Here is a 22,245-nt window from a genome sequence, read left to right as displayed (position 1 = left end):
AAAAAAAAAAAGAGCCATTCCCCAATTGGCAAATGATCAAAAGATATGAAGTTTTCAGATGAAGTAGTCAAAGCCATGTATAGCCATATGAAAAAATACTCTGATGGCTAATAGAACAGAAAAAGTAAATGACAAATCTTGCAGGGGATGTGGAAAAAATGAGACATTAATGTACTGCTGGTAGAGTTGTGAACTGATTCAACCATTCCGTAGAGCACTTAGGAACTATTCCCAAAGTGCTATAAAACCATGCATACCCTTTGACCTAGTAATACCACTATTAGGTTTGTATCCAAAAAGTGATTTAAAAAAAAGGAAAAGGACCTATATGTACAAAAGATGTTTATATCAGCTCTTTTCTATGGATAAAGAATTAGAAGTTGAGGGGATGCCCATTAATTGGAGAAAGGCTGAACAAGTTGTGGTATGTGATTATGATGGAATACTATTTTACTATAAAAGATGAGCAGAAAGCTCTCAGAAAAACCTACAAAGACTTGCATGAGCTGATGCAAAGTGACAGTACTGTATACAAAGTAACATCAATGTTGTAAGATGATCAGCTGTGAATGACTTAGCTATTCTCAGAAACACAATGATCCAAGACAACTCTGAAGGACTTAAGATGAAAAATGCTATCCATTCCCTGAGAAAGAAATGATGGTGTCTAAATATAGATTGAAGCATATTTTTTTACTTTATTTTTCTTGAGTTTTTTTTTGTCTATGTTTTCTTTCACAACTATTATGGAAATGTTTTGCATGAAAAAAAAAAAAAAAACAAAAGACTCCCAAACTATCTGGCCATAATATCATTCCATATGGAAGTTCAGCTCTGCATCTCTAACTGCGTGCTGGACATTTCTACATGGTAGGCATCTCAAAGTCAACATAACCCAAACTGGGCTCATACTCTCTACTTAATCTGACCTTTCTCCAAACCTCCCTATCTCTGTTCAAAGTATTGCCATCCTCCCACTCACCTAGGTTTGTAACCTTGGAGACATCTTTGACACTTTCTTCTCCCTCACTTCCCATAATAGATCAAGTATTAAGCCCCCTTAATTCTACCTCCAAAATAGCTCTCACATCTATCTTCTCTCCATTCACAATACCACCACCTTCGTTCAGGTCTTCATCACCTTTAGACTGGATAATTACAACAGCACTCTGGTCTCTCTGACACAAGTATTTGCCTTCCTTAATCTATCTATCATATAGCTGCCATGCTATAGGTTCACACATATTACTCTTCTGCTCAAAAACTTTCAGTTGCTCCTTATTGCCTCTGGAATAAACTATAACACCTCAGCCTGGCACTTAAATATCTACAATCTGATTCCAATTTTTCCAACCTCCATATTATTCCTGTTCAAACATTCTCCATTCTAACCAAACTGGCCAATTTGCTTCTCCCTTAATCTTTGTTGAAGGCACCAAGTGCCTGTGTTTGTACAACCTGTTCCCGATTCCTGCAATTCACTCTCTCCTTATCTTTGTGTTTCCAAATTCTCTTTCAAGATCCTATATGAGATATTGTCTCATATTTATATAACACTTCAAAATTTGCAATGTGCCCTGCATTTTTTGAGCCTCAGAACTCTATGAGGTAGCTATTTCAGATATTATTCCATTATTTCAATGTTCAGGTGAAAAGACTGAGGCTCAGAGAAGTCAAATGCCTTGCCCATAGTCACAAAGCTTTTAAGTGTCAGAGACAGCATTTGAACCGATGACTTCCTAACTAAATCCAACCCTGCCACACACTGGTAGACATCTCCACCTCAAACTAAAAACACCTAAAACTGAACTCACCATTTAACTTTCTCATTAAACATGCCTCCTGTTTAACATTCCCTGTTTTTGCTGAGGGCACCTCTACTGCTATTTTTACACACACACACACACACACACACACACACACACACACACACATCTTTTCCTTAAGGGGGGCAAAGACATGCAAACATGAAAAGGTAATTAAAAAACATAATTACAAGGAAGATTAAGTTCTATCACTGATGAGTCAAGTTTTATATGAGCTCAGAAAAGGGATCTTTTGGTAATGTACTCAATCAATCTCTGATTGTTCACTGTAGGTTGTAGTATTTAGGGAATAAATGACAGAGGAAGGGATATTTAAGCAATGTCTTAAAGAGTTAGAATGATTCTTATATATGGATAAGGAAGTATTTCAGCTAGGAGGACTGGTAAAAGCAGAAGCAGAGATGTAAATGCTTGCGGCAACCTCAGTCGACGGTGATTCAAAAGTGAGTAAGCAAATCTGCCTAAAACACGAATTTATTATGTAAGAAGCAATGGGAGCTAAATATTGCAAGATTAGATAGGTAAAGGGCATTGAATACTACACTAATGATTTTGGACTTTCTAGGCAAAGGGGGTTCAGGAAGAGGGAGGACTCAGAATAAACTCCCTCTACCAATGCAGACTTAAGAGTCTTAGGGTTGCTTGGGAACACTCAATGATCAGGCAATTTATCCAGGATCCCACATTCGGTGCATGAAATCAGTCTTCCTGACCTTGAGAATGTCTCTCTATTATCAGAGGCTGCCTCTCACTTGAACTTTACAACTGGTACATGACAGGATTCTAAAAAGTAGCAAATTGACTGATTCCAGCCTCTTCTCTTCTCCCTTCTCCCCACTTCTTGGCAAAGATGTTAACGAGCAGTAAGTTGATACCTTGGGTATATATAGAGACACTTTCTGGTCTGGTAAATTACATAATGATTATTGCAAAGCCAGATGGCCTGTACAGCTGGTATATGTATGGTAACTCTACAGGGTCATTTTTGCTTTGAGTAAGCACCTGAACGAACATGAACCCTTCTTCCCCTCAGGGAAGGTCCCCTAATGAAACAAGGTTGGAGTGGGAGGGGGTCCTCCAGACCTCTGGGGCCAATACAGAAACATATCAGATATCCTACAGCCTGGACATAATTGGCCTGTCTGTCCCTAGAGTGTTTAGGAAGTCAAATGTAGCTCATGAAGTATAAGGTGGAGTAATTTCAAGAGTCATCACAGCTGGGTGAACTGGGTTAAGCCCTGGGTCAATGTTTTGCATATGTTTGCGTCTCTATCCCCAGTATCTAGCACAATGATTTTACACAAATGATGCTGACAACAAGTTTAGTGACAAAATACAAAGGAATAGCATACATTCCAATCTGTTATACAGTTATTATTGTTATACAGGTGCATACTACAAAGCTAAGACAAAAATACTGATTTTCTAACTAGACAAATCAAAATATCCTTTTAAATAGTCTGCTCTTTTAGCACAATTCTTTAATTGTGCTAAAAGAGCTGACTACTTAAAGGGTGCTAAAAATTCTTTTGAATCAACTGGGAAGCTCAAATTAATCAGCAAATATTTATTAAGCAAGTACTTTCTGTTTGCAAAACATGTGGAGGGGAAAGATAAGTACATACACACACACAGACATGTGTATATATATATATATATACATATGCATATATATGTACTTAATTTATATCAAGAATGTTACACATGCCACACAGGTTACGTGCAATACATCTACAAACTCCAAGTATCCTAGATCCTGGTCACCAGAGTAAATTAGGTCGCTCTGCCTCACGTGCCCAATCTCAACTCCCATACGCTACATGACCAAAAACAGAGGGAACAGTGTTTCCTAGCAGAATGTGAATTCTCAAAGGCTTGTTTTTCATTTTTGTCTTTGTATCCCTATTGCCTAGCATTGTGTCTTGTAACACAAAAAGTAATTCATAAATGCTCAATGAATTACTAAGTTGAATTTACTAATTACAAAATTATGTTTTGTTAATAATTCCATTTTACTAGCCAAGTGTGTAGTAAAATTAGGGTCTCCAGACTAGCTGTTTTTATTCCTTACCTCAATTTGTGGGTTTTAATGCTACTATTGGTAGATTAAATACTGGAAATCATGGTTAAAACAGTTAAAAGATGCTAATAATTTTATTTTTGAAGCATTAATGTTTTTAACCTCTGGCTTCCACATAATATGAAGTATCCAATTACCCTTTCCAGCTGGTACTGAGATATAACAACTTGTCACCTGAGATAAAGACCTATTAATATTACATAGCACAGGTAATGGTGATCACAGGGTAGGTAAGGACAGCCAGCAATTTGCCTTGCTAGATAGGCCAAATTCTGTCTTGCATGTGTTTTATATCTCCATCATCCCTTTTTTCCTGCTTCCTACCACACCTGAGTATGGATCCCCTAGACCTCTTTGTCAGAAGTCATGCAAAGAGAGTTAGGCCAACTAGCCATGTATTGTTATATTGGGTGGTTATTTAACATTGTTTTCATTCTATTCCATAGATAACCAAATACAGGAGAGGCGTCTGAATCCAATCGTCGCAGAGTAAATCCTTTTAATAAATCAGATCCACAAATAATTTCCATAGATCCTCCCAAATTTCACAGAATTTTTGTTTAAACCATTCCTGTCCCATGGGAGATTTTTTCAGATGAAAACAGCAAATGCTGTGAAAAAGCACCAAAAATACAATTGTCTATAGAAATTACAAAAACTAAATATATTACAAGATGCTTCTTAAATGTTAGCCTGCCTTCCTCTGGGAGATTTCAGATAATCAAGTGTCTGGCAAAATATCAACTGCCTCCTAATACTGAGTCTCAATCTGCAATAATAATGGCTTACATTTGTATAGGCCTTTAAGGATTACAAAGTGATTTCCTCATATCTGTGTGAGGCAGGTAGTCTAAATACTATAAATTTTACATTTTACAAATAAGGGAATTGGGGTTCAGAGAAATTAAGTGATTTGTCCATTGTTTCACGGTTTATAGATATGGAACTAGTTTTACTGTACAGCTAGTATATTCTGGCAGCCTTTAGTCTTGAAGTAAGACATGCTGCCACAATACCTTAATCAGAGCTGAAAACCCATTAAGCATCTTAAAGTTAAGCTTTCATACTCAATTACAATGCCTGACAATTTTTTTCTTTTTTTACAACAGAAGGGAAAAAATGGGGGCTCACTGGTGCTATTACCTAAGCATCTTGTCCTTCTCCCTAGTATCTTCTTGCTTATTGGCTGTGAAGGACATCTCCTCTGGGACATCCAGACTAACTAACTCCATCTCAAATTTCACCCTGGGACTAACCTTCACCAAATGAACAAAGACTGAAGAGGGGAAAATTGTCCTTTTGGCTTAAATGGGATACTGCAACTCTTTCATGCATGTTCTTTGTGCCTTTGGCAAGCTATTTCAATTCTCTGGTCTTCATTTTGCTCATCTGTAAAATGAACAGGTGGATTAGATCAAGAATCCTTAACTTGAAGTCACTGAATTCATTTAAAAAAATTTGATAACTGTATTTAAATATCACTGTGATCCTATGCATTTTATTTTGTGCCTCTAAAAACACTACTGGGAGAAAGAGTTCATAGGTTTCACCAGATTGACAAAAGGGACCACAATACAAAAAAATTTAAGAATCTCTGGATCCAGTGATCATTCCAATCCATTTCAACTCTATCCTTCTATGATCTCTGATCCCCCAAAAAACAGGTGGGGAAAAAGTGCAATTATTTATTGGCAAAGCCTTGTTTTTCTCCTCAACTCTCTCAGAGGTTCACATCCAAAGCATTATCTTATTATCTAACAGAAAACCAAGCAACCCCATCTCTCTAAATTCACCTTATTACAACTAAACAGACATGGGACTGTGACAAGATTTTCCCTTTCTATTATTCTCTTAGTCATTATCACTGAAGGATGTTAAACTGTGATGCTTTTCTCAAGAGGAAGCAGTTCCTGCTTTTGAAGTCATTACTGGATTGGGGAATTTGATGATCTGTTGTTCCCATTTTTTTTTTTTGGTGACAGAGGCATTTGTTAGCTTCTTAACAAAGCAAACTGGGGGTAAGGGATAGGAAGAAAGAGTGAAGGAGACTACAAATTATAAGGAAGTCACATCTGTCTGATAAACTCTCATTTAAGCACAAGTTTTCAGCCCAAAATAAAAAGGGTCTACTATATTTTATTTTATTTTATGTTAATATATGAGCCAATCAAAGCTTTCCTTCTATTTTTCAGCAACAGAAACCAACAACTGTGCTTTAATGCTTATGTAGGAAAACTGATCCAGAGCAAAGACCATTTGTCATCTGTTTTCCTTTTCCATTTTCTCTATTTTGCATAGGGAAAAACGAGGCCCGAGCCTGTCTCAATTCTCAGGAAGGAGCAAAGAAAAATGCCTTGGATTTAAATGCTGCCATTCTTAATGTGATTTCCATATTCCCATTAACCAAGTGCTCCCTTTTTACGTGATCCTTTCTAGACATCAGGATAATTTTCATGACAATGGCTCACAATGACTGCCCAAAGATCAAGAGAAAGAAAAGCAAGTTGGAATTTGAAAAGAAAGAGAAGAATACTGTGAGAATATTTCTTCTAAAAGATAAGCTAAAAAAGATGAGTGCAATTAATAATGGCATTTTAAAAGATAAGAGGATGGTATTAATGATGACAGCGCTTATGAAGTTATTTTGGCCATGAAACACCTCCAGGCTCATAAATGCTGGTCCCAGATCTTAGGGACATGGGTCTCTCACAATAAAGAGGGCTTTAGGAAACTCTGGGACGAAGTTGAGAAAGCTAAGCTTGTTTTTATATGGGAAAAAAAACCTATCCCATAGTAAATTTCTTTTGGTATACAATATCATAGCATATGTCATATTTTAAAGGGAGAAATATTACTAGTCTCCCCAAATCCCCTTCATGTAATGGAGGAAGACTGGTTTGGGAAAGACTGGTTTCTGACACTGGTAATTATACTGGTTAATTTTCCTTAATGAAACTTTGCAACTTGAGAAAATGCAACAGAGAAAACTAAACCCTAATGAGGAAGGGGATGGGAAAACACAAAGCTTTTCACCCTGCAAAACAGGGCAAACACAACAGAGAAAACCAAACCCTGCTGAGGAAAGGAACAAGAAATACATAGGCAAGTTGATGAATTCAGAAACATTTGTTTAACTTTGCTTTGAAGGATGAGCATGTGTTGCATGCTTAGGAAATTATTACATAATGGTTGGGATGGTGAATGAACCTAGGCGATGAACAGCACAGCATGTACTATGAACAGATTCATTTTAGGTCTCTTTTCTGAAAAGGCATAATGGGTATTCAACAGAATGGGTTTGGTGATCAGATTGTCTCCTCACCTCCTGCCTCCAACTATGAATAAGTACTATGACTCTGATGATACAGAAGAAACAATCAAAATAACACTACTTCATTCTCATTGCATGGGCCCTAGAGATCTAGAACTGGATTTATATTTCTTTAATGGTACTATAATGAACAGCTCTGGCTGTTTTGTTTTTTCTTTTTAATGGCAATAAGGAGGTAGAGGAAAGACTGGATAGCCAGTTCTTTATTTCTCCAGAATGCTCACTTCCTGGTCTTTTTCATTACTACACAGATCACTGGGATACAATACTTGGCAAGAAGTACTGACAGGCTAATATCTATAATAGCAGCAGATGAACTGCAACTAACAGATCAACAAAGAAGTGCACAGGGCTGAATGCCTGCAATCAAAAAAAAAAAAAAGGATCAAGCCTCTAGGAAATTTGAAAGATCAAATCTAACATGTACCATTGCTATCCAGCATGTAAAGTAATATCTAGGAACTGCAGTAATATTTCAGAGCAGTGGAATAGATGTCATAATGTCACCTAAGACATCATATCTGGACTTACCTACACTGGTAGGAAATATATCTTCATTATTGATCTGTACCTCAATCCAGTCCATGAGAAGGTTCATATATTGGGGGGCTGGCAGTGCAGTAGGTTTCTTGTACTTAAGGTCATCCTGCCACCGGTACTCATATTTTGGGCCCCCAGACATCACAGGACAGGTCCTCTCAGTGCAGAACTCACAGATCGTGCCATAGATCAAGTTGATACGGTTGAAGAAGTCTACTACATGAACAGCAACCCAGTCATTCTGGTCTTCCCCACTGGGTAGCTGCACTGCTGCCTTCAGATCCACCCCGGAGTTCAGAGAGGCCTGTGCCCTTTTGTGGAGCTCAAACCTTTGGGTACCAGGTTCAAATTTGCGCTTAGGCCGAAAGGTCTTGTCTTTATTGAAAACCTGCTTCAGGGCTATTGACATTGTCTTTTTGTCCTCTTCTCTTCTTTTGCAGGAGGCAAAAAGGCACCAAGAGCTTTTTGGTGATATATCACAGCTTAGGAGGGTTTTCCACTGCCAGTCCTCGGGCCCCAGTCTTGCAGCCACGGTTCCCAGTCTCTTTTAAACAGTCCCCTCGCTCTTCTTTTTGAATGTTTTCAAAAGAGACTTCATGTTCCCGAAGCTAGAAGGGAAAAATATATATATGTGACTGCCTGGTTTGCATTCAATCCACTTCACTCTCATGTGATATTAAAGGTGAACTAGTCACATTCCTAGTTGACTAGACCTTCATCCACCAGATGAAGAATATTAATGGGTTGAAAGAACCAATCTGTGAATCTAGGTTATTTGTTCAAGTTGGCAAAGAACAAACACAAACAAAAAAACCTCACATGTTCATAGACTTACTCATACTTGAATAAGTGTTAAAAGTCTCTGCTAGATTTTGCCAATATAGACACAATCTGAAGACATTTCTCAAAATAATGTCTATCAATGGATTGTTTGCTACACTTCATATGGAAAGATGACTCTACAAATCATAAGCAGTGCATTCAACTTGAGCTGTTCTTTCTTCATTGGGAATGCATTTATGTTCTCACCATTTTCTTACATCGTCTACCCTTGTCACCAGCAGCATGTTTCATTATGTCAGCAGTGTAGTCTGTAACCATTAAACAGGGAGAACATAACTGATTTGCCTAAGGAATCAAACTTTTGCCTTATTAACATGGTGCTAAAATCTAAAAGAGCCAAGTCCCAGGTTCCTGTGCATGTCATTGATCCTGTAGTAAAGCAGAGCACTGGAAAGTGCACTGGAAAAAAATATGGACAATGACTACAATGATGTAAATAGAAACAAAAATTACCACAAAACAACTGAAAGTAAATGTTTGTAAAAATTACAAAGAAGCAAGCACGACCCCAGTGAAGAGATAAGAGAAGGAACCTCCAACTTATTTCCAGAGATGAGATTACCAGGGGTGTGCAACATGCATTACTTTCAGATTTTTTTTTTTTTTGATGTGTTGACTTCACTGATTTTTTTTCCTCTTTTTTGTCTCTTAAAAAATTTTTTTGTTATATGAAATGACAATCTGGGAAAAGGGAATTGGAGAAATATGAGAAAATAAGTAAGAGCAAAAGATATCAATAAAATTTTATTTTTTTAAAGGATCATTAGCTAAGATAGATGATCTGGATTCATATTCTACACCTCATATTTACTTTTATCCATGTGGTCTTAACTCACTTATCTTCCCTCATCCTCAATTTCTTTATTTATAAAATAAGGAGGTTGGGGTAGATGGTTTTCGAGGTCCCATCCAGCTTTAAAACCTGACATTACTGTACTATTCTTAACAATATGTAAAAAGGATTGTATCAATACAATATCTAAATAGTTTTTTAATTTTTTGCCCATTAGAATGTTAACTGCTGAACTATTTTTTTTTTACTTCTATCTTTCTATGCCTAATGCTAGAATAGAGTCTTACACATAGTAAGGGCTTGTTGAAATGAATTGAAGTTAAGATGAAATCATGATGTCTACTTCTTGTTTCATTAAATAACATTATAGGGGAAAGGGTTCTAAAGTGGTTGCATGAAATTGAAAAGCTTTTACACCAACAAAATCAATGAAGCTTGAATAAAAGGGGAAATTACTGATACAGAAAAAAATCTTTCATCAAAAATCTCTAGCAACGGTCTGATACCCACTATATAAGGAATTAACAAAAAACTATGGAGTTATTCTCCAGTGATTTACTGGTTAGAAATGAACAAAAAGTTTCAAAAAAAGAATTGCAAATAATTCAAAATAAATATAAAATAATGCTAGCCATTATTAATCAAAACAGAAATGCAGCAAAGCAACTCTGAAGTTTCATTTTGCAATGAGTACACTGGTAAAAATAAGAAAAGATGAAAAGTCAATGCAGGAATGATTATGGAAAGACAGGCATATTATTAAATTGTTGGTTGTCAGTTGATCTGTGGATTTGTCTGAACATTCTGGAAAGTAATTTGGAATGATGTTTTAAAAAATGGAGAAAGGAGATGGAAATAAGCATTTATGTAGCATATCTTATGTGCCAAGCATTAACTGAGCGATTTACAAATATCTCATTTGATATGAGATATATCTACCCTGGGAGGTGGATGTTATTATTATCCCCATTTTACAGTTGGAGAAATTGAGGCAGACAGAGGTTAAGTGATTTGCCCAAGATTACAGAACTAGTGTTTGAGGCTAAATTTGAAGTCAGGTGTTTCTGACTCCAAGCCTAGTGCTCTATTCACTGTGCTACCTAGCTGCCAGTATAAAATGATTATAACTTATGACAAAGAAATTTCTGCTGAGCATATTCTCCAAGGAGTTCAAGGGCAGAAGGAAAGGTCCCAATTATATTTAAGTGTACATAGTTGTACTTTTCATAGTAGGGAAGAACTAGAAACAAAGTAGGTGCCCATCAATTAGGAAATGACTAAGGGTACAAGATTACAATGGAATATTATGCCATAAAAATAATATAAGGAATTCAGAAAAGCATGGAAAGACATATGAACTGATGCAGAGTGGAGTAAGCAGAGCAAGAAAAACAATATACCCAATGTCTACAGTGATGAAATAGAATGAATGAAAACACAAAACTAAATGCTGTGCAGTTATGATGATCAGACTTGACTTCAGAGAAGAGTTGAGAAAATACACCTCACTGCAGAGACAGGGGACTATGAGTACAGAATATCGTATACTCTTAATTCTCTATATATTTTAGAAATGAGGCCCTTATCAGAGAGATTGGTTGTAAAAATTCTCTCCCAATTTTCTACTTTCCTTCTAATCTTGGTTGCATTGGCTTTGTTTGTGTAAAACCTTTTCAATTTAATGTAATCAAAGTCATCCATTTTGCTTTTTTGTAATGTTCTCTATCTCCTGTTTGGTCACGAATTCTTCTGTTCTCCATAAATCTGACAGGTAAACTATTCCTTGCTCTCCCAATTTGCTTACAGTATCAGCCTTTATATCTAAATCATGAGCCCATTTGGACTTTATTTTGGTATATGGCATTAGATTTTGATCTATGCCTAGTTTCTGCCATACTCTTTTCCAGTTTTCCCAGCAGTTTTTGTCAAAGAGTAAGTTCTTATCCCAGAAGCTGGGGTCTTTGGGTTTATCAAATAATAGATTACTATAATCACTGACTATTGTGTCTTGCATACTTAACCTATTCCACTGATCCACCACTCTATTTCTTAGCCAGTACCAAGCAGTTTTGATGGAATATGGTATATTCTGTCAGCCTTGATGGTTGTGCTGGTTAGTTTTGATAAAGTGCCTTTTGTTATTGTTGTTATAAGGGATGTCTTGCTGAGTATAGGAGGGGGAGGAATATAAATTTAATGTAAAAAAGGTATCAATAAAAATATAAAACTAATTAAAAGAAAAGTAGCATGTCTTAATGGATAGACAACCAACCTTTTTATCAGACAGACCTGGATTCAAATTCTGTTTTGCTGAAGCCACAATCTGACAAGTATTTATTAAGCACCTACTATGTACCAGGAACTGTGGCTACAAAGACAAAAGCTGAGCTGAGCACCTCAGCCACTTTTACTAACATATGTGGTTTACTACTGGAAGACTTGCACTTTGGAATAATGAAGCAATCTCTTCACTGATCCCATGTTTCCTGCGTTCCTCCTACCACTGCCTGACTGTCATGTCAAGGCCACTAAGCTGGGACAAATGGTAGTTGGTAGCCCAACAGATAAAGCACTTGTCTTGGACTCAGCTAGACCTGAATTCAAATACAGCCTCAGATATTTAATAGCTATGCAACCCTGGGTAAGTCCCTAATCTCAGTTTCCTAAACTGTAAAATGGGGTTAATAATAGCACCTACCTACCAGGGTTGTTGTGAGGATAACATGAGATAATTATTTGTAAAAACAAACAAACAACAACAACCCCCAGCCCCCCCAAAAAAAAACAGCACCTAGGACAGTACCTGGCACGCAGTAGGTATCCTTTTACAGACACCCCCATCCCGTACACCTTAAAAGGAGTGATTTCATCCTCTGTAATTCTCTTTCAGTCTGCAGTCTTGTAGGGACTGTTTAAGCCTCTCTCAAACCTTGAATATGGGAAAGGGGATCCTCACCCTGCTGCTTCCTCCGCTACTTTGTGACTTTCTCCTTAGAACCTGCATTTGAGGAAGCACCCACACCAGCCATGTTCCCTCCTACTCAGGCCTAGCTCTGCCCCCCACCTACAGTTTTGAATATAAGTTCCTGGAAGACAGGAATATATTTATATTCCCATTTTAGCTAGGTACCTGGCACATAGTAAATTCCTAATGAATGCTTATTTAATCTAATCTAATTCTAAGCTCAACAGGAAGAAATTTCTACAACTATAGGCTTCTTGAAAAAAAAGATAATCAACAGTCCTGGCTGGTCCCAAGACATGCACAGTGACAGAGTCAGTCGGAAAGTGCAAAGCCTAAGTGAAGACAGCAATACTTCAAAATGTTTTATGTTTTAAGTATCAAACTTCTAGAATAGCATAATAGGTTTCTTGACCTTGTTTTAAATTTCTGTCAATGACAGTTTATGAGTTTCCTTCTGTAGTTGAGGAAATTAATGGCTGCCCTACATCTTATCTACCTTATTCACTGTGGATCTTTCAAATAATCTCTTTTGGGGAACTAAACCTAAGCTTTGAGTGTTTCCCCAGGGCCCTGGGATAAGGGCATAGAAAGCCAGTGATAAGAAGGAGCCAATCTGATCCCTATCATTAGAAGCCAGCTCCCTCAGGAAAGAACCTGGTTCACTTGAGCCAAGAGCCCTGGGGGCCTGCTTGGCCCAGTCTTTTATTAACAATTAGGGGAAATCCAGAAGAGCCTGTATGAGGTAGCAATCCCAGGACCCAAGGACATTTTTTTTTTCATTTGCAAGTTTTTTCAGGGTTAGGGAGAAAACTTCTGAGTGTAAGGAAATGAAGAGTTAAACAACACCTTTTCACCTACCAATTATGACAGTGACTTGAAAATGGTATTTTGTGGATGCTGGTAATTATAGTCTACAGATTCTTCCTAGTTCAGCTGTGACAGCTGAAAAAGCAAATAAGCCAGACTTCTAAATCACTGTATCAGTGTTGAAGCACAATTTTCAAAAATAATTAAGCTTTTAGTTATACTGCTTTCACTAAAAATATTATTAATAACTTGTCTGAACTCTACTCAATTTCCTCTTCCACCTAGGCAGCTAGGGAGACACAGTAGATACGCACTAGACTGGAAGTCACAAAGACCTGAGTTCAAATGTAGAGTCAGGTATTTACTAACTGCATGACCCTGGGCAAGTCACTTCACTTGTTTGCCTCAGTTTTCACAACTGCAAAATGGAGATAATTAATAGTATCTTTCAGGGTTGTGAGGCTCAAATGAGATAGTATTTATAAAGCGCTTGGCAAATTGTAGATGCATATGAGTACTTATTCTCTTCCTGAATTTTGCATTTGAAATCATACCAATGCTTATGACTATCATACTATGATTCTCCACCCTCTATGCACCCCTTCAGTTTTAAACTGGAATAGAAAACAACTGTATTTTTCAGCTGCACTAAGATTTCCTCCCTGTTACCAATAATAATAATAATGTTAGTAATATTTTTGTAAGAGTAAAAAAGGGGTTTATACTGTTTAAAATAATAAAAAATAAAATTTAAATTATTTATTTTTATCTCACCCTTTTAAATTTATATTTTTGTGTATATTTTATATCGTATATATTAGTACAATAACACATATATAAATAAATGTACATATACTGTAGATGTGCGTGCGAAATTTCTTTTACTATTGAGGTGCACAATCATAAATATTTGGAGACTACTGTCCTAAACCAATGAAAATCACAGTTCCTTTAAAAAAAATACAAGAAGAATTTTTTTTTTAAAGAATATCTGGAGTCAGAAGGTTTGGGTTCAGATCCTTGTAGTACTAGCTGCCTTATCTTAGGTAAGTCAATTAACTTCTGGGAGGCTCAGTCTATTTACACGTAAACTGAATTTAGGCAAGTCACTTTAGTCTCCTAGCCATACTTCCTCCTCCATAAAATGAGAGTGTTGAGCGAGAATTAGTGCTTCTTAAACTGTGAGTCATGACTTCACACATGGAGTCACATAACTGAATGTGGGGGTCGTAAAAATTTGACAACAGTAAAAGGTTTCTGAATGAGCAACAACCAAAAGTTAATTCAAAATCAAACCCATAATGAACCCAAGGTATTTCTGGCAGCACTTACCCATGTTGGATTGCATGATTTCACTGCAGCCTTAGTTCAGAACACACAACACGAGCACTTTGTACTATGCACACAGTCACGCCACACAATGCCAACAAACATTGTCAGAAACATCTCTGCTCAGATTCAAGACTATTGTATGTTATGAACTGCAGTGTTTTTACTGTACATACAAAGCTTTCTGCTGTTACAGAAACATAATAATTTAATTACAGAAAATAAAGACTTTTAATATTTTTCCTACCGTCATTCCTCAGCATGTAAGTATCAAATTAGTATATCCTTGGATTGTATTGTTAGAATGTTTGATTTTAAAAATTGTTGCTATCGCCTTCTTTTACAGAAACATAAGTGTTTAATTGCAGAAAGTAAAGACAAAAGCCCTTTAATAATATTTCTTCATCATCACTGCTGTATGTGTTATGTAAGTGTGAACATCATTTTTTTAAATTAAGCACAAATACAACTTCATAATCTAAAGCGAGTATTTATTTGATAAATTATTAGTAATATTTATTTATATTTTAGGACCAAAATATTTTTTGGTTATGGATAAGTGGCTAAATTTAGACAGAGGAGGTAAAAATACTGATGACAATGCAGCAGAGTCTTCACTACCAGGTTCCAGTACACCTAAATTGACAAGAAAAAGAAACTATGCTGAATCATTTTTGCAATATGGATTTGCTTCTAATGATGATGATGGTGTGGAAAAACCTCTTTGCTTAATTTGTAATGAAGTTTTGGCTGCGGAGAGCATGAAACCAGACAAAATAAGAGAACATTTTAATAAAAAGCATGCAGTATACTGCAATAAACCAAAGGAATATTCTGAACGGCTTTTAAAATCTTCAAATAAAGAAAAACAATGTTTTGAGAAATTTGTTACTGTCAATGAAAAGTATTTACTTGCAGCTTATGAAAAAGCCCTATGCAATAGAAGATTATGTTACCTGCTACTATTAAAATGTCAGAAACAGTTCATGGGAAAACATATGGGGACACAATTGGTAAAATTCTTTTGCTGAATGATACTGTTTCCAAAATAATTTCTGAAATTAATAATGACCAATTCTGGCAGCTTATTACCAGGCTTAAGAGCAGCCCAAAGTTTGCAACTCAGTTAGATGAAACTGGTATTTCTAATGTGGCACAATTGTTACTTCATGTAAGATATGTTTACAGAAGAAGCATATATGAGGAATTATTGTTTTGTCACCCTTTGGAAGGGCACACAAAGGGGGAGAATATATATATCTTAAAAGTCACGAATTTTTCACAAATGAAGATTTACAGTGGAAAAATTGTGTTGGAGTATGTACAGACAATGTTGGAGCAATGATGGAAGAGAATATTGGATTTGTAGCCAAAGTTAAAGGTGGTGGCAATGAACATATCGCTTTTACTCACTGCATGATTCATCAGGAGGCACTCGTGGCCAAAAAAATATCACCAGAGTTAGATGTTGTGCTTCGTGATAATATCAAAATCATTAACTTCATTAAAAGCTGGGCCCTTCACAGTTGTTTATTTTCAAGTGTTTGGAAGGACATGAAGCCCAATTACAAAAGCTTATTAACTACATGCAGAGGTAAGGTGGCTCTCAAAAGGGTGAAGTTTAATCAGATTATTGAAATTGAAAGATAAAGTTGTAATATTTTTGACTGAGTAGAAATCCGATTTAAAAAATTTTTTTCATAATGAATTATGGCTTTCAAAACTGTGTTATTTGTTGGATATTTTCAAAAAATTCAATGATTTAAACATATCACTTCATAGAAAAAATTATTAACATATTTATGTAAGAAGATAAAAATGAAAGTTTTACTAAAAAAGTTAACATATGGAAGAATAGGGTGGAAATGGTTCTTTAGAAATGTTTACAGTTACAGATGATTTTATAATTGAAAATAGCCTTCCCAAAGATTTAATTGTAAGAGTTATAATTGATCATCTGAAGTGCCTGGATATACAGTTTTAGAAACACTTCCCTTCAAATTTTGATTCTTAAAAAAAATAAGTTGGGTTCATAAACCATGCTCAATTGAAATCAAAAACATCAGTCATCTGTCATTAAAAGTTCAAGAAGAATTTTCTGAGTTATCAAATGACGCAGGTTTAAAACCTGAGTTTCCTAAAAAAACGTTAAATGAAGTTTGGCTTAGGATGAGCATAGAATTTCCAACAATTTTTGAAATGGCCTTAAACCTACTTCTGCCATTTTGTACTACATATTTATGCAAAATGGCATTCTCAGCACTGACAATTACAAAATCAAAATACTAAAAACATCAAAGATGCTCTACATCCTGCAGTATCAAATATTTCTCTAAGATTTAATTTTTTATGTCAAAACAAACAAGCACATCTATTTCATTAGTATGTAAATTTGCTTTCATCTTTAATAAATGGTAAAATTATATGTATAGCAAAGAATTGTTTTAATTAAACAATTTATTTATTAAATTTTAGTTTTCAACATTCACTTCCATACAATTTTGTGTTTCAAATTTTCTCCCCCCACCCAAGACGGCATGCAATCTGACATAGGCTCTACTTATACGTTCATACTAAGCATATTTTCACATTAGTCACGATGTAAAGAGGAATTCAGAACCAATGGGAGGAACCATGAGAAAGGAGAATCAAAACAAAACAACCAAAGAAAAGGAGAGCAAATAGTACGCTTCCATCTGCATTCAGATTCCATAGCTTTTCTCGATCATGAGTCTTTTGGAGTTGTCTTACATCCTTGCATTGCTGAGTAGAGCCAAGTCTATCAAAGTAAGTCAATGCACAGTGTGGCTGTTAACTGTGTGCAATGTTCCCCTGGCTCTGCTCACTTCACTCAGCATCAGTTCATGTAAGTCTTTCCAGGTTCTTCTGAAGTCTGCCTGCTCATCATTTCTTATAGCACAATAGTATTCCATTACAGTTTGTTTAGCCATTCCCCAACGGGCAATCCCTTCAATTTCTAATTCTTGGCCACCATAAAAAGAGCTACAATAAATATTTTTGTATATGTGGGTCCTTTTCCCATTTTTATGATCTCTTTGGAATACAGACCTAGAAGCGGAATTGCTGGGTCAAAGGGAATGCACAGTTTTATAGCCCTTTGGGCATAGGCAAAGAATTACTTTAAAATAAATTTCTTTATGATTTATTATCAGCAAATGGTTGATTTGTATTCCTGTTATACATACTTATATACCTGTGGTTTTGCAAAAATTTCTCAGGTGAAAAGGGGTTGGGAGTGGAAGAAGTTTAAGAAGCCCTGGGCTAGATGACCTCTAAGGTCCCTTCCAGCTCTAAATAGATACTATCTATTATCTTAAAAGCAGGGAGTTGGACCAGGTGATGATCACTAATAACGTTCCTTTCAGCGCTAACACTAAATGAGCTCTATTGCTTATCAGTTAACTTTTGCTCAAATAAGAAACTACTTTCTTGTTTTTTCCTCTATCAGCAATGCTACCAATGCCTACTTAATTCCACCATATCCCAATCAGTTTTCAATAAGTTATAAAATATTTGAAATACTTTCGCATTTCTTTGCACACAGAATTTTGACTATACACCCAGTCATATCTTCCACTAAAGTTTTTTTTCTTTAATGGCCTGGAATTGATCATAGTTATTCAAAGGCAGAACATATACTCTGTAGTGTTAACTAAATTAAAGCCTAGCTGAAGGCAGAGAGAATTGTAACCCAAATTTTGGTCAACTTGGTAATGAACTTTACTTTACAACAACTAACAAAACCATCTACTGGGGTAAGGACAAGCTGCTATCTTGGCGCTCTTAGTGAAAGAAATACTCACATTTTTAAAAATCACAAATCATTTAAAGTTTTGAAATACACACAAAATGCAGATTTCTTTTAAAATTGCTTAAAGTCTCTGACCTAATAAATTCATAGTGACTTTATAAGGCCAGAGGCTTTAAGTATTTTTAAGAACATTATCTGCATTAATGGAAAACAAATCACTCTCCCCACTCTAACTGCTTGTTCCATCCCTCTTTCCACTTCAAAAGTTTGTGGTTATACACACCCAGTTTCAAAGAAAAGGAATAACTGTATTCTGAACTGGGACTCATCCTCGTAGCTGAGACACTCAGGGGCATTTTTGTGGCATTACTGAAATAAGATTCTGGGCCACAAGATGTGAAAATGATGAAGCACAATGGGATGGCTCTTGCAAAGCTGAAAATGGACCAGTCTCCTATTCATCTTCAAATTCCTTACTGTGGCATTGACTTCTCAAGTCTCAAGATGGGACCCAGTTCCCATTCTTTCTGAAAATGAGATAACCAGAAATTCATAGTCTTCTTAGGACCATCATTTCTCACTACCTTATGTGACCTTTCATTTTACTAAAGCCATTGTTTGCTTTGTGTCCTGGAGGCTTTTAATGGTAAACCACAAAATGAAATCATTCTTTCAGGGCAATGCTGAAATTCCCCTGGACTCAACTAACAAGTCTACCTGGCATCATTTATAATGGTAGATGAAGAAGATAAAAAATAATAATAAATGCTCCCTCTATTTCATCCAGGCATTGATGCGGTTGGCACCTCCAAATGTCTTTATTTGAAGTCTGTCAGAGATGCACTCTCTTTTTAAGTTTCCACTTAATAATAATAAATCATGCTCTATTTATGTTCCAACTTAAGCCTTGGCTTGTAGAAGTCATCCTGACTATCACATCTGATGATGTTACTAATATGTGTGTATGTGTGTATGCACACCCTGGATTAGTTTTTAACATTGCTATTATTTCAAATTTATATAATTTAAAAATATTTTATAGAAAGCAGTACTGTGGCAAGGTGGATAGAGACACAGGGTCTGAGTCAGTTAGAACTGGGTTGAAGTTCTGCCTCTGACACATATTGTCTGTGTCATCCAAGGCAAGTTATCTTTCTAATTTTTCTAAGGCCCAGGCAAATCTCTAAAATGATAAACTGCAGAACACTTACTAACCTTCATTGGTTGAGTGAGTTTCTTCATCAAGAATTTCTTAGGTGATGATGATAATGATAACTAACATTTATATAGCACTTACTATGTGTCAGGCACTATGCTAAGTGCTTCACAAATATTATCTTCTCAGTTGATCTTCACAATAACCCTGGGAAATAGGTGCTATTATTATGTCCACTTTACAGATAAGGAAATCGAGGCAGAGTTAAATTACTTGCCTAGGGTCACACAGCTAATAAGTGTCTGGGACTACATTTGAATTCAGGTCTTCCTGACTCTATCCACTGCACTACCTACATCAAGAATCAATAAATTGTAATTTTTATGACCATCAAACTACTTCTAATGAAGAATTCTCAAAATACATAGACCTACTAGAAGAATTCAAAACCATGTGGGAAAAAGATGAAGTACAAATCAACCTCATCATACTCTGCTACTGGAATTACCCCAAAGATGATTTCAGTGAGTCTGTAACAGATGAGTTTATGTGAGTTTCTATACTATCAGTGGATGGAGTGCCAAGCCTGGAGTCAGGAAGACCTTCTCCTGATTTCAAATCCAGCCTCAGATGTTTACCAGCTATGTGACTTGGGCAAGTCACTTAAACTTGTTTGCCTCAGTTACCTCATCTGTAAAATGAGCTGGAGAAGGAAATGGCAAACGATTCCAGTATCTTTGCCAAAAACAAACAAACAAACAAACAAAGGGGGTCACAAAGAGCCACACACGGCTGAAACAACTGAAGAACAACAAAATAAGAAAGAGCCTGAACAAGGACAGGATAACAACTTGTCCAGGAATGTTTCCAGATGAATTACAATGAATATGAGAATAAGAACAAAAATAATAATGACAATGATAATACTTCAAACTGAGTGTCCTAGAGGCATCTAAAACTCCACATACTCAAAATTTAACTAGTTATCTTCTCCCCAAAAGTTATCCTTCTTCAAGGATGCAAACTGTTAAATTCTCAGGGTGAGCATTTACACCTCAGAAAGAGGCTATGTATTGTTTTCTTAATTATTTAGACTTATAAAAGTGTTAAAAATGCAGATTAAACTTTAACATATATATATATATATATATATATATGCATACTCTGAACTGAGCCAGGCCTGGAGAACCTGGTTGTTAAACATTTACCAGTATACCTCTGTAATGTTCTATAAATATTGCTTGAGCTCAGCAGGAATGTACTTGTAGGCTCAGAGAATGAAATCATCACCAGACAGAAGGCCTGGTAACTGAAGGATAATAACTGATACTATTACCATTAAACAATAAAAAATGGCATTTATAACAGTTTAAGTTCTACAAAGTTCTTTACATCTATTATCTGAGTCACACAACATCCCTTTCCTGCTTCCAAGCATCTTCATTTCTGTCAAGGCCACCACCGTTTTTCCAGTCACCCAGGTACCCAATGTTGGTAACATTGTTGATCCCCTATTCCTATTTACCCCACATGAATAAAATTAATGGAAAAACTTTTATTAAGTGCTTACTATGTGCAAAGCACTGGGCTAAGTGTTGGTGATACAAATATAAAAGTAACACAGTCCCTGGCCTCTAAGAGCATACCTAATGGGGAGCAACAACACATTTGGAAGGTTTCTGCAAGTCAGATGGAAAAACCATGTCATGGTCTTTAGGGTACAGCACCAAAGCAGATGGCAATACCTATTCTTTAATATTGGGGCAGCTACGTGGTACAGTAAATACAGTGCTGGGCCTCAAGTCAGAAAGACTCCTCTTCCTGAGTTCAAATCCAGCCTCAGACACTAGCTCTGTGACCCTCGACAAGTCACTCAACCACGTTTGCCTCAGTTCCTCATCTGTAAAATGAGTTGAGGAAGGAAATGGCAAACCATTCCAGTATCTTTGTAAAAAAAAAATGGGGTCACAAAGAATTAGACACAACTTAAAAATCACTGAACATGCTTTACATTCTTCAATGTAATTTCATAACAAATTCTACTAGCAAAATTGTATCAGTTTTTGATGAGAACCATTTAATGATGCCAACTACTTTGGTGACAAGAATATTTTTTCCTAGGTCTTCAGTAGCTGTGGCTGCAGCATCTACAGTTAGAGTTATAAAGCTACAGCTCCAGAGGGTTACTTTTTCAGATTATGGCCATGGGCCCAGGGCTGAAAGCATTGCTATTCCAAAGTTTATTGGGTTCGGGATCCTAGGCTGTCTCCATCAGGGTCGATGGAAAGATTCTGGTCAAGATGATGGAGGTGGTGGTGGTGATTTGATGTGCCTGGCACAATCTACTTCTTCTCTGTCTCCAACAGATGTGAAGAGTTGCTTTCCCACAGCTAATCAGTTGCCAGATCATATCATTTCTACTTCTACAACATCTATCACATTGACCAACATGACAAAACAGGAAAGAGATAAATGTTGCAGAAGATGTGGGAAAATTGGAACACTAATGCATTTTTGTTGGAGTTGTGAAATGATACAACCATTTTGGAGAGCAATTTGGAACTATGCCCAAAGGTCTCTAAAAATGTGCATACCCTTTGACCCAGCAATAGCACTTCTAGGGCTATATCCCAGAGAGATCACACAAATGGGAAAAGGACCTACATGTACAAAAATATTTATAGTGGCTCATTTTGGGGGGCAAAATATTGGAAATTGAGGGGATGCCCATCAATTGGGGAATAGCTGAACAAGCTACAGTATATGGATGTAATGGAATACTATTGTGCAATAAGAAATGATG

General features: G+C 36.3%; 1 protein-coding gene across 3 annotated transcripts in view; it reads right to left on the bottom strand.

Moving 5' to 3' along the window:
- MOB3B (MOB kinase activator 3B) overlaps positions 1 to 22,245 on the bottom strand; it is a 235,524-nt gene that overhangs the window by 132,165 nt on the left and 81,114 nt on the right. For all 3 annotated transcript variants that reach the window (XM_027839743.1, XM_027839742.1, XM_027839744.1), the window contains one exon: positions 7,769 to 8,385. In XM_027839743.1, the coding sequence (XP_027695544.1) occupies positions 7,769 to 8,186 (418 nt within the window). In that variant the 5' untranslated portion in view covers positions 8,187 to 8,385. The remainder of the gene's footprint in view (positions 1 to 7,768; positions 8,386 to 22,245) is intronic.

This window comes from Vombatus ursinus, unplaced genomic scaffold, assembly GCF_900497805.2.
Source record: "Vombatus ursinus unplaced genomic scaffold, bare-nosed wombat genome assembly UNPS02014832.1, whole genome shotgun sequence".
Classification (NCBI taxonomy): Eukaryota; Metazoa; Chordata; class Mammalia; order Diprotodontia; family Vombatidae; genus Vombatus; species Vombatus ursinus.
This window is presented reverse-complemented; position numbering and strand designations above follow the sequence as displayed.